Source organism: Plodia interpunctella, chromosome 20, assembly GCF_027563975.2.
Source record: "Plodia interpunctella isolate USDA-ARS_2022_Savannah chromosome 20, ilPloInte3.2, whole genome shotgun sequence".
NCBI classification, from domain to species: Eukaryota; Metazoa; Arthropoda; class Insecta; order Lepidoptera; family Pyralidae; genus Plodia; species Plodia interpunctella.
In genome coordinates this window covers 2,652,771-2,676,977 of record NC_071313.1, presented here as the reverse complement: position 1 = coordinate 2,676,977, position 24,207 = coordinate 2,652,771, and the positions used below count along the sequence as shown (strand labels likewise).

The 24,207-nt window shown below is 35.3% G+C and overlaps 4 protein-coding genes and 3 non-coding genes across 9 annotated transcripts in view; 3 read left to right on the top strand and 4 right to left on the bottom strand.

Annotated features, from left to right (window-relative positions):
* Positions 1-9,372, top strand: part of UBL3 (Ubiquitin like 3) — a 100,916-nt gene extending 91,544 nt beyond the window's left edge. The window contains exons 2-5 of one of the 2 annotated variants that reach the window (XM_053760148.1): positions 2,134-2,242; positions 5,549-5,716; positions 6,100-6,164; positions 6,839-9,372. In XM_053760148.1, coding sequence (XP_053616123.1) covers positions 2,134-2,242; positions 5,549-5,716; positions 6,100-6,116 — 294 coding nt within the window. In that variant the 3' untranslated portion in view covers positions 6,117-6,164; positions 6,839-9,372. The remainder of the gene's footprint in view (positions 1-2,133; positions 2,243-5,548; positions 5,717-6,099; positions 6,165-6,838) is intronic. The other variant, XM_053760147.2, reaches the window with a different exon arrangement.
* TRNAR-ACG (transfer RNA arginine (anticodon ACG)) lies at positions 1,339-1,411 on the bottom strand. Its single transcript has one exon. It is a non-coding gene; the product is annotated as a tRNA-Arg (tRNA).
* Positions 5,019-5,091, top strand: TRNAT-UGU (transfer RNA threonine (anticodon UGU)). Its single transcript has one exon. It is a non-coding gene; the product is annotated as a tRNA-Thr (tRNA).
* A 3,280-nt stretch (positions 9,373-12,652) lies between the features above and the next one.
* Positions 12,653-19,150, bottom strand: Polr3C (RNA polymerase III subunit C). The gene is made up of 10 exons (XM_053760137.2): positions 18,817-19,150; positions 18,569-18,693; positions 18,228-18,357; positions 17,758-17,959; positions 17,381-17,473; positions 16,892-17,041; positions 15,672-15,825; positions 14,599-14,791; positions 13,561-13,728; positions 12,653-13,059 (listed from the first exon to the last, which is right to left on the bottom strand). The coding sequence occupies exons 1-10, from the start codon at positions 18,961-18,963 to the stop codon at positions 12,922-12,924; spliced, it is 1,500 nt and encodes a 499-aa protein (XP_053616112.1). The 5' UTR covers positions 18,964-19,150; the 3' UTR covers positions 12,653-12,921.
* An 827-nt stretch (positions 19,151-19,977) lies between these two features.
* On the top strand, positions 19,978-22,184 carry LOC128678551 (MIT domain-containing protein 1-like). The gene is made up of 4 exons (XM_053760143.2): positions 19,978-20,327; positions 20,508-20,746; positions 21,678-21,877; positions 21,960-22,184. Exons 1-4 carry the CDS (start codon positions 20,201-20,203, stop codon positions 22,120-22,122), a joined length of 729 nt encoding a protein of 242 aa, XP_053616118.1. The 5' UTR covers positions 19,978-20,200; the 3' UTR covers positions 22,123-22,184.
* TRNAE-CUC (transfer RNA glutamic acid (anticodon CUC)) lies at positions 21,490-21,561 on the bottom strand. Its single transcript has one exon. It is a non-coding gene; the product is annotated as a tRNA-Glu (tRNA).
* Positions 22,185-22,780: 596 nt separating the features above from the next.
* insc (inscuteable) overlaps positions 22,781-24,207 on the bottom strand; it is a 36,733-nt gene continuing 35,306 nt past the window's right edge. For both annotated transcript variants that reach the window (XM_053760131.2, XM_053760132.2), the window contains one exon: positions 22,781-23,856. In XM_053760131.2, the coding sequence (XP_053616106.1) occupies positions 23,586-23,856 (271 nt within the window). In that variant the 3' untranslated portion in view covers positions 22,781-23,585. The remainder of the gene's footprint in view (positions 23,857-24,207) is intronic.

Below are 24,207 nucleotides of genomic sequence, written 5' to 3'. Positions count from 1 at the left end.
GATAGTTTCGTCCGCCACAGGTTCAACGTTAATGATATAATTTTATTAGCTGTTTAAGGATGTTTAGTGACATTAGCGTAAACATGTATGGCCTATGTGTTTTCTATGTAATTACAAAATACTTATACAAGTAGATGAATAGATCATTTCCGCTTTCACATTACTGCCGATTTGTAATTTTGCTAAGCTCTCATATCTATGACTGTGACGCCTCGGAGCCAAGGTCAGCGTTGAAAATGAACTTTACGATTTCCATCATTCAATAAATATTTTTTTATTTCACGATTTTATAGGACAATCTTCTTGTTAAAATCGATTTAGATTAAGAATTGAGATAACGTTATTCTTCCACAGCATTTCTATTTTGTGTGTGCAACTGGAAGGCAACAGCAACTGCATTGTATGCAACGCCAGCGCTGCAATGCGGAACAACTTTGCACATCATTCATTATTTGACAGTGTGTAGGTACTGTTCCTTTGCATGGCCCTAGTTACTGGTTGTTTCGCCTGTTGGCTGCATTTATTTCTCGCCGTATTTCTTTAGTGTCAACTTTGTCCCACTTTAACGATAAAACTTCACGAGTCACTCGTTTTTCGTTTGTTGTTTATTTTAACTTTACCTGTTAACTGTTGTATCAGATGTTAGTTCTATTCACGTAATTCTCGGATTAAATGAAACTTTTCTCTTTATAAAAATATCGTTAATACTTATTGTGTGATTCTAACCACAGAAATGTAGTCAAATTTGTGGTTCTACTCCTATACTTACGTGTCGAAATGTCTATGAAATTCCGTTTCCGGTATGATCACAGTGAATGTGTAGTTTTATTCTATTCAAAAACATGAGTGGCATAGAAAAATTTATAAATCATATTAGCACGGTTGTGAATTTCGGAATAACCGCCGCGCGTCCCCCGCTCCTTCAAACACGTCCGTTCAACCAATTTGAAACATAAATAACGGACCCCTTACAAAAACATCGAGTATTGCTCCTTCGATGTCATGTTCCCCTCATCCCAGAAAAGGAGGAACGTTTAAAAAATTATCAAGCATCTGTGTATTTTTAAAAAAGGATACTTTTTGCACAGTATGAATAATAAATTATGTGATAATATAATGGAGCATAGAAAGGAGAGACAACTAACATATAGTTACTCTGATTGGCGATTGTTTCGAAATATGAAGTTTCCTAGCACACAAGAAATTAGTTTAATTCTGTTAGATCACGCACGTGGCGAGACATTGCCTTCAAAAGCATCTTGGTATTTTTATGTGTGTGATAAATGCAGGAGATAAAATAAAATCACGAGAATAAAAAATAAAAAGTAACATTTATCGCGACCCTGCCAGGATTCGAACCTGGAATCTTCTGATCCGTAGTCAGACGCGTTATCCGTTGCGCCACAGGGCCCGTTGTTAAAGTTGCAAAAATAGCTTACATAACCTATTTTCATTCTACTATGTTTAAGTAGTTGGCCTTTTTTTTTGTTTGTATCTTGTAGGTATATATCGAGATGGGCTAAAATAAAACAAAGCGAGACCCTCCTAAAAATGCAAACGGAGCGGTAAGTTTGAGTACATTACTCGCTCGCTGGGGACACTCAGACATCGCTCGGTCTTGCGGCGGCCATATTTCATTTTTCCCGCAATCCGGGGAGCTATCCGCCATTTTTATTCTTGCATCACATCACCATCCCATAATACAAAGTGCGGAAAAATGTAATCTTTTTCAAGTTTTTGACTGTATTTTCCCTAATTTGCTATGTTTTCAATGAACTTAGGTTGGATATGTTATTGGATTTCGTCAGTGAAGCCCAACCGTGTACTACACAACTGCGTATTCGTTACCTACCTACCAATCGTGCTCTTCTTTCTTCAGTTTCAGTTTGTTTAACCAAATAGGTATTTAGTCTTAATTTCCCGCATCATTCCCCTATTTTGGGCAGTTAAAATCCAGTTGTTCAATCTTTATCACGTCGTCCTTCCATTGCATTTATGGTCTTCCTAATGAACGTTTTCGGCCTCATGGCTATGAGGCCCTTAGTCGCCTCATACTCGTACATCCACGGAAGGACAAATAGTAGGACGTCATAAGTTTACATCAATATTTAACGTAAAAACTGTTTGTTCCAGATTAATCTACGGCTTATCCTGGTGTCAGGCAAGACTAAGGAGTTCGTGTTCAACCCCATAGACTCGGCCGGTGACATAGCTATACACGTTTACGACAATTGGCCGGAAGGTAAACTGTTTTCATAAAAAAAAAATATGATTGTATTGAAAGTCATGATATATTTAGATTCGTTCGGTTTGGAACCCTAAAAAGGGGACAGATTTTGATTGGCTTTTCGTCGTCGTCGAAATTATTTATTTAAATCATTTATACAATGTATTAGAAATATTTTTTAAAAAATATTAAACAACCCAAGCTGAGATTATAACAGCTGATCGCTGATTCACATGAATTCCTTGTAATTCTGAGCTCCCCATTGCCCCAATTTGAATGCGCGGCGCAACAGGAAAGACAGAAAAATAAATTGCATATAAAATGGCATTGTATGGAAGGTTTCCTCACAAAAGAATGTGCGAGAAAAAATATTTAGAGGAGAATGGACTCTGGAATGCAGTCCCTCTGTCGAGGCGAGAGCGGGGTAATTTTATCTTGGAAACATGTAAATGAGGATTTATTGTAATGCACAAGTTCTAAAAGCCAGAGAAACCAGTTATTTTTAGTGGAGGTTTCGAAGGAGATTTAGCTTTAACTCAGAATGTCAATATTAAAAAAATACAGTCAGGCAAATGAATGTGCGCCGTGTGGCGGAACAACAATAAAAAAACACACCATTAAATTAAAAAATAAAACATTAAATTTTGGAGATTTGGCTAGGCTTATACAACCGGCTACCTGCCTGACATTAACCCTCTTTGGGGATGCTTTTGTTGCCTATCACTTGTTAAGGCATTAGAGCCTAGTCGCCTTGTACGGCAACCATAGGAGGGTTTGGAGTGGTCCTATTCTAGGGCGCAACCACACACCGCTTTGTAGTATTTCATATTGTTTCTTACATTTTCAACAAAAGAAATTGATAACATGGTCAATCGCACAATTGGTATAAATATAAAAAAGTAAATATTGTCATAATGACTGACCGTGACGAGGACTCCCAGGTTCTATTCCATTCTGTATGGGTAAACAAAAGATGTGAGCCTAAGTAATGGAAGCAATCAACATTCTATTCTATGTACTGCCGGCTCACATTATCGTCGAACACCGACACGATGCATGAATATTGCGTAATTTGTATGAGAGCTTGTATTTACCGCAACGAAAAACCAGCAATGTAGGTCGAGTTCGACGAACTTTTGAGCGATAATGTGGAGCCGGCATACGGCTGAATGGGTCGCGGTGTGTGTCCTACCAACATGTCACGACCGAGCGGGACAGACGCTCCTGGGGGAATTCTCCCCAAGGAACCCCTCTGGGAACTTATTGGATCTGCGTTTGTCACAAGTCACGTTGGGACGTTGCGCGCAGTCGCGATGGAAATGACAAGGCGATTGTTGACCACTCAGAAGTTAATGCCGACTATACACTATCGGCTAAAAGTTCGACAGACTTATGTCTGTTTCGACACTTTCTACGAATCAATAATAGTTTTCAATAGGCATGAGCCATCAGTCAACACTAAAAGGTTATATTAGCAGTTATATCCTAAACATGTATATTGTTGTTGTACCTATCCCTTGAACTATGTTAGCATATATTAGCTCGAAGTTATGACCAATGTCAAATTCCTAATTAAAAGAATTTAGAACGGGTCAAGGGAACAGGTGCAAGTAGGTATGTAGTCAATGCAGTACATCAAATTACCCAAATTCATTGCAAAATCGGCGCTATTACCGCTGCACAAAGATCGCGGGGGACTGTACAACACACACAAATTTCAATTTATTTTTAGACGTTTGTTTAATAGAATCGCCGGGATTTATGAAAATGACGGAAGACTACATTTAGGGTTCCCAGAACAGAAAAAAAAATACTTTTTTGAAAGATGTGTTTATCATTAGGTATAAAATAAAGCCGCGACTCACTGTCAGTCCACAGATTTGGAACAATAAACACGAAAGGAAGTATACTTTTCTTGAAAAACCGTTCTTGAAATTTAAATCTTGCATAAATAGTAAACTTAACTAAATATGAAATTTAAATCTTGCATGAATAGTAAACTAAATATGAAATTTAAATCTTGCATAAATAGTAAACTTAACTAAATAAAACTACTCTTAATGCGGAATTCAATAAATCTTGGAATTAAACTGAATGGCTGAACCGCGAAACACGGCGGGTTTTCGACGCAAGTTTATTGTCGTCGTATGTTTACCAGTCGCATAGATAGTGCTGCCGCCTAGCGGACAACGCCTGATTTACTAGTTTGCAGTGCAAGCTCGCCACCGGTCACTGCAATTTTATCTTCTGCAGTATACATCGGTCTTATGCAACGGTATTAAAGTCTTGTTTATATGAGAAACTATTATTTAAGTTGGACACAGTGAGCCAGATCACGCAATACAACTCACAAATCTTGTGCTACTGATATAGATAGGTAGGTACCTATTTACCAACCACTGAGTTAAATTATTGCTTGGGATAATACAACAAAACTATTTTATGCCGTTCGTATGAAATTTTCGTATGAAATTTTATAATTAAATTTTGTAAATTTTTCCTAATTAATGATAATTGATAAACTTTACGCTAAAAGTTAAATCAAAAACGTGTAATTATGTCAACATATACCCACTACTCAAGAAAATTTAAACTTAGATAAAATTAAAACCTGTTTGAAGAAATACAGCTCGACTCGTGGCTCCATCTATACGTGAATTTGAAAACCTCGATGATGAGCATACTAACACTACTACAACTAAGTCGATAGTAATACAACGCGATTCTTTAGAGTGTGCGTGACGCATCGCGCAGTCGGTACAAATCTACATTTACGACAGCATGGTCGTAAGCCTCCATAGCTCAGGGGTTAGAGCACTGGTCTTGTAAACCAGGGGTCGAGAGTTCAAATCTCTCTGGGGGCAATGATTGAAGAAGTCATTTTTATTGTAGTAATATTTATTTTTTTTATATTTTTTACTAATATAAGTAAAAAAAAAAACTTTTTGTCACGTCACATACGTAACGGAACATAAGCGGATCAAAAAAAATTTTTTGTTATTTTCGATGTTAATGAGATGATATTATTTTATTATTCATTGGTATGACATTTTAATGCTTGAATAAAATATTATAATTAATTTTTGTTATGCTATAATTAATTGCCTATTTGCAATACCTGGAAAAGGCGATTGATTAATAAATATAATCTGTAACTGTTAATTTTTAAGATCTTTTTAACACTTGGTTTGCTAATAAATGATAATGAAAAATAATTTATTTAAATTTTAATATATGAAAAACAATTTAAAAATTCAATGGGACGTTTTAGTATGTATTAATAACAAGTAAATATTAATTGGAATTTTCACATGATTCCAGCGGACTGGGCGAGCGAATGCGTCTCCCGCGCAGAGATCCTGCGACTCATCTACCAGGGCCGCTTCCTGCACAGTTCGGTGACCCTGGGCGCGCTAGGGCTGCCCCTCGGCCGCACCACAGTCATGCATCTCGTGCCCCGCGAGCATCTCCCCGAGCCCAACTCCCATGGTATGCTTACTCACATTATTGATTTAATTAAAAACAGTATAAATTGCAGTCGAGCAATACACACTTTAATTTTTTTCTGTCCCAACTCACATCATTATTTGAATTGAAAAGGAGAATAATGTAAAATTAGGGCGTATTATATTTCAGTTGAGTGCAGAGTTGCACTTGGCAACGTATGTACACGTCTACATTTTTTTTTCGTAGTGATATTATTTTTTTATTCTGACTAATTTTACCCCCGAGCACTGCTCATGTGGGAATTTTGGGAAACTTTATTTGCTCTTAGTCTCACTAACATTTATGTATGTATAGTGTGGACACTTCACTATTTCTCCCACTCTTCCCACCCATCCAGCTAATCCTTTTAGTTTATTTCCTTGCAGAGGTACGATGGACATAACATGCTCTATCCTCTATTTATGATATCCCATTCTTCTCACTCTCAATTGTAAGTTTTCGATTTTCGTTTATAGCAACATTTTTAATTTGATTGACTTTGTTTATGTAGTAATCATTATGGTATTATTATGGTTCGAAGAGCTCAAAGTATGTCAAGTGATTGTCCACTATAAAATCTATTTATATATAGTTATATATACATTATGTCTTTATACGCATCATCTTTTTAATTAAATTGATGGCAAAAGACAGTACTGATAATCCAGATTCATTTTATACATTTGGAAGCTAATTTTAGTTGACCTTTTAGTGAGCCATTCATAACAACCCACGACCGTACCTGCTTTTGTTTTGTTGATTTAATATTCTATTTATCATTAGAATAGCACACCTTTTATACAATTTGTTACAAGGCTTTTTCATTTAATTATAGTTCTACTTATTTAATGGTTACTCACCGTGTTAAAGATAAAAACAAATAGTGACGAAATTTATTTACTTAAATGTCCCAAAAATCAAATTTTAAATTGTTCTGATTGTCAAATCTATAGTCAACATTTAGTTAGATAACAATTTGATTTGAGCAACGGTGTCGTTCAGTAAGGAACCAAGAAACTATCAAATCATTCCATTAATCTGTGAACTAGAGTAGAAACTAGATAAGTATGTACAATTACTAGTTAGTTGCGTCAGTGTCTAATTTGTTGTTTGTTTCGTTTTCAGATCAACGACAAAAGAGTAAAGGCGGTTCCAGCAGTTGTTGTTCAACGTCGTGCTGCATATTGTAATGTCATTACGGGCGCGAGAGGGGCGAGGGCGTTCGGGGGGCGCGGGACTCAATGTGTTCAGTGATGTAGACGCGCGAGCGAATAAATTCCTTGCGATGTTTTTAAACAAGAGGCGAGAGCGCGACTGTTAGACAAACGCATTAATATAATTATCGTCAATTCATTATTTATCATCATCATGCACAAATTGTATATTTCGACTTTCGACTATAACGCACACAGAGACCGCTTTGTTTGAAAATATCGCAAGTACAAGTTGCTGTTTCATTTTCAAATTCGGGATAGCTTAAGCGATCGTGTATCTCACCGCGTAAATTAAACTCGTTTAGATATCGTGCTGGCGAACTTTTAGTTAGTTGGTAAGAGTCGGAGTGGTCCCGGGGCGAGACTATGAATACGGTCGAAGCAACGTCTGTCCCGTCTGCCGATACAAATCTTTAGTATTATAATTTAGGCCATCATATGAATTTATATAACGTTACTATGGAGATATTTATAAAAAAAAATGACAAATTAAGTAGTAAAATGAACGGAGTGTAAAAATTACTCTCATTTGCTGTAAATAGTACTTGATAATTCATTAAGGAGACGATTTCGGAACTATTGATTTGTGATAAGTTCTTGCAATAAATTGGATTTTTTTAAGTATATTATTTAAAATGCTATTTACTGCACTAGTTGTAACTCGTGGCCGAATCGGATGAAATTCTCGCATAACATTGGAAATTCACTAACACGGCGACTGTACAGTAGCTGAGGTGGAAAAATTTTAGTAAAACATAATGGCTTTGTATTGTAAATTGAGGTTAAGTCTGCTGGGAAACCTAAATATGCGCCTGATTTGACTAATAGTGTGTACCAAGCGCCTGATAAGGTGTCAATAGCCAATATGAACAAATATACACCTACCGGTCGTTCGTTCACATTTTGTAATTTACAAAATCACACGAACAACAAGGATGGATATAATTTTTAAATAGAAACTATTTGTAACGATCGATAAGATATTGAATAGTACAGTTTCTGATATTTCAAAACAATATCAAATTCCATGTTCAACGATGAACTGTATGCGGGTAGATATATAACAGACAAGTTAATTTAAAGGTTGCTTGCCTCGGGTTGATTGTTGACATGTTATTTGGCCTCGCTGGAGATGGGTTTGCGAGCAGCCTTGCCTGCCTCCGACTTTCAAACGAGTTCAGCGTTACCAGAACCTAACTTTTGTAAATATATTAGAGCTCTTTATATTTTATAGTTTACATCACACATTATATATAGTTATTCTTTATTTGGCATTTTATATCTTAGCTATAAAATATTTTTGTTTAATTGGCATAAGATATTGTTTTAAATATTATTTGGCTTGGCCCTTTGGTTGTAAGTTTGCTGATAGAAAATCCTCAGTAATTTGTAAGCCAGTTAGCAAGTAACCAGCCGTTATGTTGACGCGAACATTTTGTGATAGTACAAATAAATTACACATTGGAGCTGTTGGCTTGATGTAACAGTGAAACAGTATTAGTTTGCGAGGCGAGAGTCGACTGTCTTGCCATTCACTCACTGGGAACTGTTGGGAACGAATGAATGAACAACTAGGGAGGGACTTTGCTATCGACTAATATTCTAATGGCTCAGTAGTTCAATTTATTCTTATTTTCATTTTCATACATAATGTTTCTTTTCCGTTTAATGCCTAAACCATTTTTATGAATTTCGGTATAACGACGAATAGAACCCATGAAATCTTTTTATAAATTATACAAAGAAAATAAACGGCTTTTCAAAGGATATTTCGAAAGTTATAATCTTGTATTTATTTTTATTTAAAAAACTTTTCGGCGCGAAGATAGAAGGTCCCTTCACTGTTGCATATCAACGACCGACGTATGAATGATTTACATTTGGTTGCTCTGTTTAGTTGCTGTATGTATGTATTTTGTTAAGTTGTGTAAAATACCTAGTTTATAAATAAAATGATACAAATTTATTTGCACGTTTTATTTTAATTTCGCTTGTTCTGCATCCCACATTATCTCTTAGAAATATATGTTTTATTTAATTTTGTTGTTGAGGCAAGTGTGGAATAAATCTCATTTTTGTAAATATAGATGTTGCTTCGAAAAAATCGATTGAATTATCGTAATTCGTAAATTTAACCATTAACTAGCAGCTTTTGTAAACTTCTCAAGTATGTATAGTCTGATAACGTAGGTACGTTCGTTTAAGGTGATATCGTAGGCCAGATAGATCGATGTCTTCACTGTATTTTAATATTTCTATAGAATAGAAATTTAACTGAACAAATTAAGTGTTTTTCACACTTGAACCCACGGCGTGGCTATCATATTGAATATTAAAGGACTATTTTCACCCCTATTATAAATAATATAGAACAAACGGAAAATCAATTATCTAAAAAAACTAAACGTTTACGCAGATTTCTACATTTCGATCCAAAAGAAATTACTTAAAAAAACTCGGTTGTTTGACAAACATCGTAATGCTTACGAAATGGGCTTAAGGACAAACTCAATATAATGAATTTGGATAGCATTAAAAGGGAGATATATTTTACGCACAAAATTATCTAAGATTAGACATTAGGGTATTTGGGTTGAGCTTAAAAGTACCTAGGATGGATCTTACCCATAGTGGAATGAAAAACTTAAAAGGTACTTTATTTACAATTGGGATGAGAAGAGGAAATGCAGCTGTAATGGGATGAATGATTTATTAATTTTAACATTCTACCTGTGATCAAGTTTTAATGGTTCTACTTCTACCACCTGCCTCTTGGTAGATATGGCCCAATGTACCACAAGGTATCCAATTTTTTAAAGAAATATTTATATGCAATAATTCAAACTATTTTTAGCAAGATAGTCGAGTCAAAACAAAAGTTTAAATTATCTAGCCGCATACTGCCCGGATTTTGTTAGCCACCGTTTTGGGTTTAGTCAACTGCGACTATGTTGTGTAATAGAACACTATAATTCAAATAAAATTATGTCTAATATTAATTTGCCAGGAAATAAATTGATAATGGCGCTAGTGCGCAGATAGATGGGCACTTTATATTTATTTCTGAACTATAGGATCGGAGGTTCATCGGAGACCATAACCCAAACTGTATTCAAATTGGTAGACCCGCCGCCGTGGTCCGGCCTCTGTGGCTGCAACGAAATGTAAATATTCGATTCTTAAATTTAGACAAAATAAATAGTCTTAATTAGCTTCAAGTACGACCGGTGCGTGTCACAATTACTGTCCCTAATAGCTTCATTATGTCAGAACTTTTTTTTGGGCTTTAAATTTAATTCAGCCCAATTTGAAATTATGACAATAGAGCTTTCTAAGTCTAGAAATGGCTACCTATTATGTATAAAAAAATGTAATTTGGTTGAAGCTGGATTAATGTAATTAATTTCTACATTTCTTTCTAATGTAAATAATTTATTTTTTCTTTACATTTCTTTTCTTGCTTCCTTGCTCTTAAAGCTTTTGAAACTCTATGAAGAACAACACTTCATAAACAAGCACTGCCAAGAAAACTAGGGGGATTGTAAATAATACTCGTAACAAATTCTATTCTCAATCCAGCTCCTTAAAAATTTCTAGCGTTTTGAGTCTGCTCCATAATGTCCTGCGGCAATGTGTGAAACTATTAATAGTTTTAGTGGCAGAAGAATTAAACAGGAAATAAGCTCAGCAAAAGTTGTTATTTAAACATCACAGTATCACATTAAGCAGTAAAAAAAGTTAGTAATTATTTTTTTTTGCTGCTTCATGTGATACTGTGATGCCGGCTATACACTATATATAGACGAACTCTGGCAGATGCCGACGCGAAGGCATGAACATTGCGTAGTTTGTATGAGAGCAGTTATTTACCACAATAAAAAAGCAGCAATGTATGACGCTGTTATAAAGTTCGGTGCTGTCCGGGATAGTGTGGAGCCGGCATGAAACGAACGGAACTGCGCTTCTGAAATAGCTAAAATGTATTTATCTACACCAATGTGAACAGGAATTTACTTAGTTTAATCGTTAATTAATTTCTTTTGAAGCTATCTAAATCTATTTAAGTCCCACTGCTGGGCAAAAGCGTCCCCTAATTTCTTCCGCGCATTCTTGTCTTTGGTCTTGAAATTTCTTGTCAGTGGAACTTGAAAAGCTAGAAAAATAAAATCCAAGCTTCTAGCGGCATACTGAACACACATCGGTCATTTGTAACAAAATAAATAAATACATACTAGGTGTCACTGTGTAACAGGTGTTTACTGCGTACATAAACTATATACTTGTTAATATTAATTAATAATAAATTAACGATGTTGATTCATTGAATTTTACCTGGGTTTTGTGGGCGTGTCTTAGGGCCTGTTTCACCACTTTCTGATAACATATCATATTGTAATTTGACAGATAAACTATCTAGATAAATCTGTCTGACGTGATTGGCGAGTCAGCCTTATCCAACATTTATGAAACAATTTTTAATGCTACCTGACTAATGTTACATATCGAACAGATCGCATTTTCTTTATCAGCAAGCGGTGAAACAGACCCGTATTATTCTAATTAAAGTCGCCATCGAAAAAAATACAACATAAGATTTAACAGAAATCAATCATAAATAGAAATCAAGTTAAGACCGCCCAATATTTAAATTCATTCGTTATTCCATCTCTACTGTTTTTTATCTATGTTTTAAAATTGCGAATGGAGTTTAGGATATATATTTAAAAAAAAAACTTTACACATGTAGCATTAGTGGTGGGTAATGTTAAATTTTATAAAATCCATTTTAGTTTACTAACAAATAGTTTTTAAATCTTATTTTACAGCATTTGAGAAATTACCCAAATTAAATGAACATATAATTTAAATCTCGAAATAAGCAAGGATACAAAATTTAACTAGAACGTTGCATCGTGCCCGAATATTAGCAGCATTAACTATTTGTATTACAAACTGACTAAGGGTTGGAAGCCCCTCGCGGAATACTTAGGTCAGTCTTTATATTTTGTTTCATTTGTTTTATTGGTTCAGTAAATAAAAGAACGCTATAACAATAATCATGAATATTCTTTGTTACACGATTGATTTGACGACCTCGGTGGCGCAGTGGTAAAGTGCTTGCCTCTGAACCGAGAGGTCCCGGGTTCGATCCCCGGTCGGGTCATGATGGAAAATGATCTTTTTCTGATTGGTCCGGGTCTTGGATGTTTATCTATATATGTATTTGTTATAAAATATAGTATCGTTGAGTTAGTATCCCATAACACAATTCTCGAACTTACTTTGGGGCTAGCTCAATCTGTCTAATATATACCACTCATACAGGAAGAGCACTGGCGTACTGTAATACAGGATCTGCCTTAACATTCGTCAGTCTCCAACATACTGCGGTCTTATCGGCATCCTTATGTAAATTACATTGTACTCCTTACGTTAAGTTTATTGAAGAAATAAATAAATAAATAAATTTATTTTTAAAGGCAAAGAAAAAATATCTTTGGCAAGTGGTCACCGGTTACTGTGTGCAATGATACATTATATACAATGCTACATGTGTAAGTTTTGTGTTATATTTCAGGGTAGCTGCTTGAGTGTCGATTTCCGTTTCCTTAAGGCGTGTAGATAGTCTCAAATTATTTATAATATAATTATTATCGACACTATAGGTTGTACATTGTTTGAAGACTATTGAGTTTCAATGGGGTCAAATAAAATTTTAAGAACATATATAAATAAAGTGTTTTATTTAACTTAGATAAAGCTTAAAGTACAAAATTAACATTCATTCAATGAATGGTTTTGTTTCGGTCATTCAAATGGACCTGGAAATGATAACCTCAAATGCTAAGGAAGAATAAAATTTACAATGAAAGTGCTCTATATAGTTGATTGATTGTAATTTTCGGCAGGATTATTGACCGAAACAAAATCGAAGACCGTAACTAAACTTGAATGCTGAAAGCCGAATATTTGATCGGACATTACAATAAACAGTCAGTGCGGATACATGAAGTACCAGTTGAGCACGAACAGCACTTTGTCCAGTTCTAATTCAGCGGTGCTGAGTTGCTTAATCCGTTTTTCCACTCCGGCCAGCACTGCTAACTCAGGGGGCGTCAGAGTCTCTTCTACCTATAAATTTTATTGAAATACATGTGAAGCATCATGTTTAGCAATTTACAAAAGAGAAATACATGTTACATTTGTAAATTAAATTAACAAATTGGATAAATTCTTTAGTAATAATGTGGAAGTAAGTTTATTCTTTCCAATTATCATAAAATTTTGCATGCGTAGCGTCAGCGGTGGCGTCTATAAATTACGTGAGGCGTTCAAGGAGGAGAGAAGCACGAGCCGAATCTCACCGAATCTTTGATAAATTTAACGCACTCTTAGGTGTAGTACAAAAAAGGACATAAGATTCGTCAAAAGTTTCAACCAACAAGTTATTGTAATACCTAATCGAATGGTAAGATCGGTTGGTAAATACCCAGTCAGTATTGGCAGACAAGAGGACACAGCGTCTATTTTTATTTATTTTTTACTCTGTATATGCAAACAGTAGGTCCGGGGAAAAGTCAAAGAAATCCATCACACAAAGTAAGAGGCAAAGCTAGCGAACAAAGCGCATACGTCAGTGATGTTCTGTTGCGGCTCGCCGCGGAGCCGCATGCCGAGCGCGATGCTGCGCACGCGGCGCCGCTTGTCCAGCAGCCGCGCGTGCGCCGCGCGCGCGCGCTCCGACACGCGCACTGCGTTGTGCAGCGCGCGGTAACACATCTCGCGCGCTGTGTGCGCCGCCTGGACACACCCACACACCCACACACCCACACTCGACCGTCAATGAAACGCAGGCAGGTAAATTTCACGCTGTTTGTAGCGTTTCATTAGTGTTTAGCACATTTCTTTTGAATAATCATTTTTTTATTAAACATTTATAAAGTTAACATTGTACCAGTACTTTTTTCTTCTTGTTTTTTTTTTTCTGGCATAATAGGGACCAACACTGTTTGAATGAGTTTCTTTCGGCATTTCTTCTCAGCAGTGGTCGTTCCGAAATGCTAGTAGTTTGTAGCTTTGGTAAACATCATTTAATTTAGATTATGACGTGAAAAAGTGCCTGTGAAGGCCTAATTTCTGAATAAATGATTTGATTTTGATTTTGATTTTGATTCTAAAACAGGATAATTAAATTGATTACTGTGTATGGTACAATTTAATAAACACTAATGATAGCCCACGGCGTTCAAAACGCTCGTGAAATTCACCCAGGTGATTAATAAGTAAAAAAGTTTTTACAAAAGTGACATTTTTGCCACAAACTTTTACTGTCGTCAGAGAGATTTTGTGGCATTTGACGCCTGGCAAAAATCCCATGTCCGTTCGTGCTGCTGCATGCGTGCGTGCACGACCTGATGGTGCACCCAGCTCCAGACGAGAAACTTTCTCAACGGTTTACAGATTTTTATCACACATTGAATACAACATGTCTCATTATTAACTTATTTAGTCTCAACTAGCTTTTGTCCGCGGCGTCGCCCGCGTGTGTTTCTCTTCGAACGCGGAAAAGACATGATTTTCACGCGCCATTATAATAATTTTGGGGTTGATTCTTGAAAAAAAAGCTATATTAAAATCGGTAAGTAAAACTAGTATTATCACAAAGTTTACCTCATGCAACTTCACGTGATACAAGTATATGGTTTTAGCGAGTCCTCCCGAAGTGGCAGCTTTCCTCATAGGCTGCACGCTGATGAAGTGTGACTCGAGCAGTTTGTACGTGAGCTGTTTGCACTCCTTGTTGGGCAACATCGCATGCTTCTGAATGTCATCCTCTTCTATGTACTTCTTTGATAGGATTAATCTGAAAGAAAGATCATAAATTTATTTATCCATACTCCCATAATTTGTGTTTTTGTTCTTTAGTTTGTGCCCCATACACAAAGAAGGCCTGTGCCCCAGCAGTGGGGACATTTAAATGGCTGTTGATTTATTATATATGATGATAAATAGAAATCCCAAAAGCGAGGTACAGAAAGTTGAAACTACGCTACATATTTATTTGGATGGCCAATTAATCCTATCCTACTAATATTATAAATGCGAAAATCTGTAAGGATGTATGTGTGTATGGTTGTTAATCTTTCACGCAAAATCTACTGGAATGTAATGAAATTTAGTACACGGGTAGAATATAACTTGGAATAACACATAGGGTACTTTTTATCCCGAAATTCCCACTAGCGAAGCCCCGGTCAGTCTATCCTCATTAATATCATAGTATCATGCCGCTGTCTGTCTGTTCCTATGTATGTTTAGATAGTATGTATGCTTAATAGATGTGATTCAATGTTTGTATGTATACATGGATACAGGCGCGTAAGGTACATAGAGACTGACATCCTTTGTTCTACGACTTTTGTCTAAACGTAATAAACACAGAAATTTTCTTTTTTTTTTTTTGTTTTAATGTCGTTTCTATAAAACTTTAACTCTATGTTCGATTCCGCTACATAACGCTACTGTACTGTCTCGTGTTGCTTGGCTATTACATAGAGTTAAGATGTGTAGAATCGCAAATTAGATTGTTTTTTTTTAATTTGAATAAAAAAACTACGTCAAAAAGTCGTAGAAAAAAAGTGGCTTGTTTTGATGTACCCAAGTAGTCTTTAGGAGGTTTTGCGTTTGATACCAGTAACCCTGTATAATAATATGCACCACAAAATTAAAAATAGTATTGAAACCTGAATATCCTGGCAGCGTTGGAGCCCAGGCGCTCGGTGACGATGCGCGCGAGCGCGCACGCGAGCAGCTGCGCGGCCGCGTGCTGCAGCCGCACTGTGAACGTGCCTCCGCCCGCGTCGTGTCCGCGCCGCACGAATCCCGCACCGTTTTCCTCTACCAATAGACTAGTGTCAAAAATTATGGCCTCTTTCACCTTATCCTCATCAAAGTCCATTTCACCAATTTTCTCCAATTTTTTTAGAAGGCTGCATTACGCTTCTATCGTTTCGCAATGAGACGCAGCGAACCAATAGCATCGCGTTGTGGTTGTCGTTACGACACAATGGCGCACTGTGATTGATCAGCTGCGACTGTGAATCGACTCGATGGTGAGATGTAAATAGGAAAGTTGCACTACACAGGTGAGTCGGTGGGCAATTCGCTTCGATTCGAAGATAAATACCGATGGCGTAGTACAGTCAACAGCACATCAACCTGCCCAAATTCATGGCAAACACGCCGTGACATAGAGATTTATGCAGGGTAACTGCACTATTAGACTTATAGGACGCTTTCTGCCTCACCTAGGGGCCTTAGGAACGTAAGTTACCTCTCCAGGATAAAATACAATATTGTTATCTAACAGATAAACTATGATAAATCTGCTTGAAGTGATTGACTAGTTAGCTGACATTTGTCATCTGTTTGACAGATCAGTAACCAGTAGAACAAGCATTTAAGATTATATTCATTTTATTCAGAACTAAGTATGTATAGCCAATAACCTCAGTTAGTCATAACCCAGCTTATGTAAAATACAAAAATGTGTTTTTGCCGGCCATACATATATATAGCCCTCGACTGCGAGGGCAGATAAACCTGACTCCTTTTTGTAGCAGGTTAGTAAGAACATGTATAATAAATCCATTTAAACCTTTTATTTAATGATTTAAATGGATTTATGTCACACATGCTTTTTATTTTTGAAAATAATAATGAGATGAAAAAAAAATGGAATCGAGCGGGAATTAAACCCGCGCGTGTATCCGGTGTGTGTGTATCCGGGACAGTGCTCTTAACCACTGAGCTGTCGAGACCATGTCAGTTCGGCTGAATCAATTCATCTCTTGAAGTCTAATGCCGACGTTTTCATTAGGGTCAGGTTTATCTGCCCCCTAAGCTATTAAGTTGAAAATGTTTAAGTTAAAACTAGTTAAACAGCCATGAAGATTCAGGTTACCTAGCACCTTGAGGTAGTGGTCCCGATGCCGCAGCAGCTGGTCGCGGCAGTGGTCGCGGAGCTCGAGCGCCGGCGCCGGGTTGGACACGGCCGCCCACGCGGCTGAGCTCAGGTACATCTGCTGCAGCATCAGCCGCATCAACTCGCCGGCTGACAGATAAATTAACTCTTTATTACACCACCAGATGTTGCCCGGGGCTTTTCTTCCATGGGTGTTTTGAGATAAAATATAGCATGTAGCAATCTTGGATAATGTACCTTTCTAACCTACCATTATCGTTTCTTATATTTATTTTCTGACATAATAAAGAATATAAAGTACGTACGTAAAAAAAAATCTGTAATTAAAGTGTCGACATGATGAAGAACATCATGTCGACACTTTAATTACAGATTTTTTTTTCAATTAGTCTAATGATGTTGTGCTTCATTGTTAACAAGGGCCATATTACGCGACACATTTGAATAAAAGATCTGAAAATTGCTTACCATGTTCATCTATCCGCCGAGTGATTGCTTTGATCATTATTTCGTCCCTAAAGTCCTGATGAAACCTATCGTAATTGACTTCCCAATAAATTTCTGAAAACATTACAAAAATTACTTCCTTTACCATATATAAAATAATGTAATATTCACTCTGAGTCAGTCAGAGAACAGTCCAAATTTCTTTATTCAGGACTTGTGTACGGGTTTGTTATACATAAATTTAAAATTTATATTTTTTTGTTCATTTACTAGATGGCATTATCCAAAATAACGTTCCTAAGTCCTGATTGTATTTTTCCTCTGTGTTTGTTTTAATTTAACATAATTAAAAATTATAACATATGCTAGCATAAGTTCATTATAATCAGTGCACTTACTATCAGTAATTTCTGAAGGGTTGGCCATTGCCTGAATGAGACTCCTAATATCTAGCTCGGGTACTATGGTAGCTACGGGCACTAACGTTGGCACTTCATTACTGCCCTCCCTTGCCTCTTCTACTGGAGACTGCTGGATGTAGGCTGCTGTCGCTAAACTGATGAAGGTATCCTTTAATTTCACTATTGTTATATTTTTTTCCTGTAAATAATAATATAATTATGCCCTAGAGGATAATAAATGTTAAAGTTAATTAAGTAATTTCGTGCATAAATATAATATATATATATGTGAGAAAATAATAGTAACTCTTATAAGCAGCAGCCGTTGATTTTAACACACTGCGGTTATGACCCCAACTGAGTCAAATATCAAATACCTTTGATTCCACATACCGTGTCGGTGTGAATAATATTATGTTTTTTGATATATTTTGGCAGGAGTGTCTAACCAAGTGAAATGAAATTACCTGATCATTCTTATATTTATTAGCAATGGTGACTAGTAACATAGTTGCGGTACACTTTGCCTGTTGGAGGAGCTCCTCTATTAGAAGCTCTGCTTCACTGCCGTACTTCGTTTTAATTTGCAGTAAATACCTGAAAACAATTTTGTTTTATTGTATAGTAAATGTACACTATCATTGTGTATAAGTACTAACATCTGGAACTACGGGACTAATTTGAATATTCTGCATTTCTAAAATTCTCTCCCAAAAATGACGAAATTGGCTTGAGAATTAAGCCAAAAGTTACAACAAATGTGTGTGTCTCCACTAGGGGGTTACCAAAGAACTAATTATCATGTTACCTTGGATATCTAATGAGTAACAGTACATTTTCCGACACTAGTTTATAGTCAGCGATAACCTCATTACTGGAAGGCTCAAATGTGGCTAAATTAAACTTTATTAATGTGCGAAGACTCTCCACCACCTGTAAATACGTAATTGGAATTTTTGAATTTGTTCTCATTGTGAAGTGAAAGCAGAGGCCGTAATTTATAGACAAACCATAACATAACCTCAACTTCACCAAATAAAACAATATTTGACTTACTTGATTTCGTGGAAGACCTGTGGACTTTATGATCATATGAACCGGTCTAGCTCCAAAGGAAAACAAGTCATTTCCAACTTTCTGAACTATTTCACCAAAATATCGATGTAAAATCTCTGATACAACTCTACCCAGTTGAAGAGACATATTTGTGTTTGCGTTTTATCTTTTTTTTGGACATCAAGTTTAAAGTATCAATTATAAATATGTAAAATATTAAAGCATATTAAATTTATTTAGTTTCTTATAAAAGTTGAAAAGATATTTCACTTTGCACTTTGCTTATTATTGCCAGCTGATGCATTGTAATAGCATTGTTTAAAATTTTTTTTGTTCATGACATTGACAATGTATTTTTTTTTAAATTAACCCGACACACTGCAATTTCGCTTTTGTTATTTAATTACTTGCAACATTTTGCCAAACGACAGTTCTTTCCTCTGTTGACTGTTCCATTTCCTTATCCTGACGTTTTTACTTATCTTCATTTGATATTTCTGTTTGATGAATGATTATGATATGATAAGGTTTTATGTTGAAGGGTGCTAGTCCATACTAAGATTGCATGCCTACCTAGTTACCAACCACATAGTGTTTTTAATTTGATTTTTTATGCTTTGTCTGACAAAGTTTGTCAACTTTATTATTATTATTATATATTATACTTGTTCTTATGTAGGAATACCAGCTGCAAATTTGCGCTGTGGCTTCCAGTCATGGCACAAAGCTGAGCTGGGATCCTTTTCGGCATAGACCCCTATTTTGTACATGTTTAACAAATGAAAATCTGTAACTTTATCTTTTACTGCCGAATACCTAAAGCATTTCTTTCTTTCAGCACTGTAAAGTACAGACCAAAGACTATAGACAATGAACTAAAGACAACGAACGAGTTCACGTATAATCAAAAATAGATAGAGAAAACTGTATAGACTTCGTCATATCTTTCGTTGAAGTCATAAAAGAAAGAGAAATGTGTATTAGAAATATACGAAAACAAGAGGACAGAGTGCTAATATGTTTTGTCCCCTTGCCCTCAATACACGACACGTCTCGTCACACACGTACTTTGAATTAAAAATTAATATTGTGTTACTTACAGCTTCATGGTCCCGTTTAGTTTTGGCATAATATGTAAACATATTAATGTCATTAGCCAAATAAAGTTTTTCTTTCTCATGTATTTCTAATACCTCGCGTTTCTCTTTCTTGTATAAACGAGATAAAAGATGTGACGATGTCTATAGTTTTCTCTGTCAACATAAAGTAGTACAACAGTAGTAGTAGGTAGGTGGTAGTAGTTATACCTACTTTATTTTTGTTGTGAACTTGTGATTAGGTTGCATTTGTTGTTTCAATTTCAATTCATTTGAAATAAAACAAAATGAACATTGAAAGTGCTGCTATTAATATTATCAAAAGAGGTGTGGAATTAGATACCAAGAAACGATATACGGAGGCACTAGTTTGCTATCAAGAAGGCCTTCAGATTTTAGTGGATAAAATTAAAAGTTTGTATCTAAGCCAACTTTGTTGTTTGATTTTTTATTACAAAGATTTTTCTATGTAGATCAGCATAGTTAATATAAATTCCGATCTACATACCTAAAAATATATTCCATTAAAACTTAAACAGCATATCATAATAGCATAACAAAGATAAATATTATGAATCAGCCTATGCTTTTCAGATGAGACTGATGATAACATTAGGAGTTACCTTAGGACAAAGGTTGAGGAATATATGAAACGTGCAGAAGCGATAAAGAAGCTTGTAATACAGCAGAAAGATGAGGGAAAGTTCCATGAACAAGTGCACATTGAGAATAATTCTACAGGACACAGCTACAAGGCTCTGTTTGGTCGGTTTTTGGATGAGGATGTACAATTTGTGATTGTTGAAGATCCTTACATTAGGAGCTTTCATCAGGTACTATTTTTCTATAGCTATAGTTCTGTTTCTCTTATCGGGTCATACTTCTTGTCGAGTTGGGATGGCTATTCAAACGGTGTCCGACCAGTATGGACACACTCTGATCACTCTGTTGTTTCGTTGTATTTGTTCAGGTTCTCCATTGATTCTATAGTACTTATATCTTTTATAGTACTAGCTGTTTACCTGCAGCTTTATATACACTATCAGGTCACCAAATTGTTGATAAGTCATCCAAACAGACAAAAATAATTGATCCAGAATGGAATTTACCAAAGTTGTATTAGACAGACTACAAACTAGACATAAACACTACCAAATAGGTTCATTTAATATTTTTTATTTGCTTTAATAAAAATCAACCTACACAGTAATTCAAGGGATTACCTACTTAAGTTCTTTTAGTACCTACCTATGCAAACATTCAATGCGTGACAAAGATCATGAGATTGTAGTAAACTGTTGAGCAGTTGGGACCCAATTCTGGGTGCACCATCAGATCATGCTCAACATAATGTTATGGGAATTAATATGGCATAAAGGAAAGTGAAACTAAAAAAAAAGAAAAACCTTTCCCTTTATATGTTCTGTAACATGACTTTTGTATGAGTAATATTTTTTGTTAAACATTATTTTCATTGAAAAGTATATACTTATCCAAAAAATGTAATTCCAAATATTATCATGTTATTTTTTTTTTTATTAAAATGAAGTAAAAGTAAAAAAAGAAAAAATAGTACTTCCGATACCGGGAATCGAACCCGAGCCTCCTGGGTGAGAGCCAGGTATCCTAGCCACTAGACCATATCGGAGTTATATGGACTGTCGAAAATAAGATACTGATTTTAAAGTTTTATATTCTCTGTCACCAAAATATTGATAACAAATGAATAGATAAAATACGAAAATCTAACATCTTTTTTTTCAGTGTCAAAATTTCCTGAGATTATGCGAGCTTTTAGTACGATCATGTTCCAATTTGAGGCACATCGAGTTGATAACATCAAAAGACGGGCGATCTGAGGGCGACCAGAGGGAATGGTTTAGCTATTTGGGTAGTGATCTGTTGAAGTACAGAGTAAAACTTATCGTCAAGTATTCAGACACTCTTCATGATAGACAAATTATGTTAGTATAACATATACATTTTAATTCTGACTTTGAGATTTACTTCAAAAGACTGACTAACCAAGTGTTTATTTTTTTCCAGATTAAGTTCGGGATGGATAATAAAAATAGGAAGAGGTCTAGACTTTTTTAAAGCCCCTGATAATAAATTTTGCTTAGGTGTATACGATATGGATTTGAGGCCGTGTCATGAAACCACTGTAGATATAGTGCATTCCAAGAATGTTAAGCAATCTTATGGATGAAAATTAATTGTATTTTATAATTTATTATATTGTTTTAGAAGTAATAAATGAGTTTTTTTTTACTTATGTGTATTTTGTTCTCCAAAATTCAGTTCAGGAGCATTTAATGTAGGAGTAGTAAAATCAAAATGTTGTATTTTAGTTTGGCTATTCTACACGAGAGGGCGCTGTTAATTTTCTGGTGTATCTGTAGCTGTTGTTATCTATGTGCAAATGTTATGTCTTTTAGGTATTTATTGAGTTTGAAATTATGGCTTTAACTACTAATAGGTACATCTTTCAGTTTGTTTCTGTTGCTCTTGTTTATCGTTTTTCGCGTGTCTTGTGTTTCCGTTTTTTTATCATCTGTCATACCTATTTAAATTATCATTTCAAGTAAGCCGATATAGTCGTCACGTCAAATATTAAAATTGGTAAATTTTCGTGGACTCGTAGGATTGTTTTATTTCCAACCTGAAGCATACATTACATTTAATTCTGAAGCATACATTAAATAATTAATAAATAAATATTTTAGTGTGGTTGGGTTCACATTAAATATTCATTCTTTCACGTTGGTATTAAGCTTAAGTTCTTTCGTTCGAAATATATACTAATGTTGATTTATTTCTTGTAAATGTGATTATTATATTGATTCTAGAAAATAAAAAATGTAACAAAAATGAAATAATATTTATTGTAATATGTAATATACTTTATTCTTTATAAACATAACAATACCGTGGGTTTAAGTCAAACCACACTTATCATATCCATATATTTCTTTACTGGTGTTACGTAAAATGGGAATACAAAACTTGTATGTTTACGAAATAGCCTAGTAATGGTGGTATCGATAATAAGATTCAGTTAAGTAGACGAAGTATATAGGTTAATCTTAAATAATAAAATAATCATAGCAAATACTATTCAATCGCTACTGATTTTGTAATTGTTAGCAACTTAAAAATCAGTAGCTTTTGGTAATTATTCGTTTTAGGGCCTGTTTCGCCAGTTTCTGATATAATATCAGTTCTATAATGACACTTTGCCACCATACGGTGAAACAGGCTCTTAGAGTAGAAAAACTTAAAATAAATTTATAATCTTCGGCACGTCATTAATGGCGCTAATTTCATTTTATGGCAACAAGACAGCCACTTGAAGACTAGTTACACAAAGTATGGCATCTGTTAAAATGTCTTAAATATTTCATAATAGAGCTACGTTTTAAAAGCAAGTATACAGCAGTATTTACAATTATCTGAAAATATGTCTTAAGGTTAGCGAAAAATACCGGAGAACTTATCCCTAAAACATAATTTCATCGTTTTTTTTTTTAATCTAAAACCAATTCATTTCATTTTATATCAGACTCAAATAGATACTTCTTAACTATGCTTGTACAGATCAAAGCATTTAGTACAAAATGTACAGTCAATAAAATTTTAGATTGTCAACATTTGGCACACAATTTTGACAGCTTACACATAGCTCTCTTGCTTAGCCGAGAACAGCATCAAAGACTCCATAAGATGAGGTCTGATCATTTCTTCTACATCTTTCTGGTATTCAAGGAATGCTTCAGGGCTATGTTTATAGATGACCCTCAGTGATTTGAGGCAATGTATGAGGGTTTGGTCCGGGTTGACGTCGATGTGGGGCCGCGTTCTCTGCATCCTAACCAGGCGGGTAAGACGAGGAACGCCGTCCAGCTGGACGATGCTTTGTGCTACTTCTGGTACTACCGCCAGTCTGTAAAATAATAAAAGATGTTGAATTTACTTTATGTTAAGACAAATTAATTCACTTCAATATCTTATGTGCCTATTTATAAATTTCCTCAATGTGCACTGATTGTGCACGTGTGTATGATGTTTGGTGTAAATTAGTCTTTTAAAAAGATTCACCACTCACAATCGCAGATCGAACATTATATTTTCCTTTTGACTTAGTCTAAAATTTATCAGAAAAGGAAATAGTCAAATTTTAAATTCTTTATCAACTAACTTAGGGTTGCAAACGTCATTAATTGACGTAAAAAAATTACTTAAAACTAAGTCTACTGCTGACTTTCAAATCGCATGTGAAGAAGCGGTGTAAACT

Excerpts from the sequence above, each read along its gene's own strand:
- Polr3C (XM_053760137.2), bottom strand. The coding sequence starts at position 18,963 with ATGTCTCTTCAACTGGGTAGAGTTGTATCAGAGATTTTACATCGATAT. Across the intron at positions 14,792-15,671 it reads AACGCTGCCAGGATATTCAG|ATTAATCCTATCAAAGAAGT; the intron begins GTTTCAATACTA and ends TCTTTCTTTCAG. Across the intron at positions 13,729-14,598 it reads ATCACGTGAAGTTGCATGAG|GCGGCGCACACAGCGCGCGA; the intron begins GTAAACTTTGTG and ends GGGTGTGTCCAG.
- LOC128678551 (XM_053760143.2), top strand. The coding sequence starts at position 20,201 with ATGAACATTGAAAGTGCTGCTATTAATATTATCAAAAGAGGTGTGGAA. Across the intron at positions 20,328-20,507 it reads TTTAGTGGATAAAATTAAAA|ATGAGACTGATGATAACATT; the intron begins GTTTGTATCTAA and ends TATGCTTTTCAG. Across the intron at positions 21,878-21,959 it reads CTTCATGATAGACAAATTAT|ATTAAGTTCGGGATGGATAA; the intron begins GTTAGTATAACA and ends ATTTTTTTCCAG.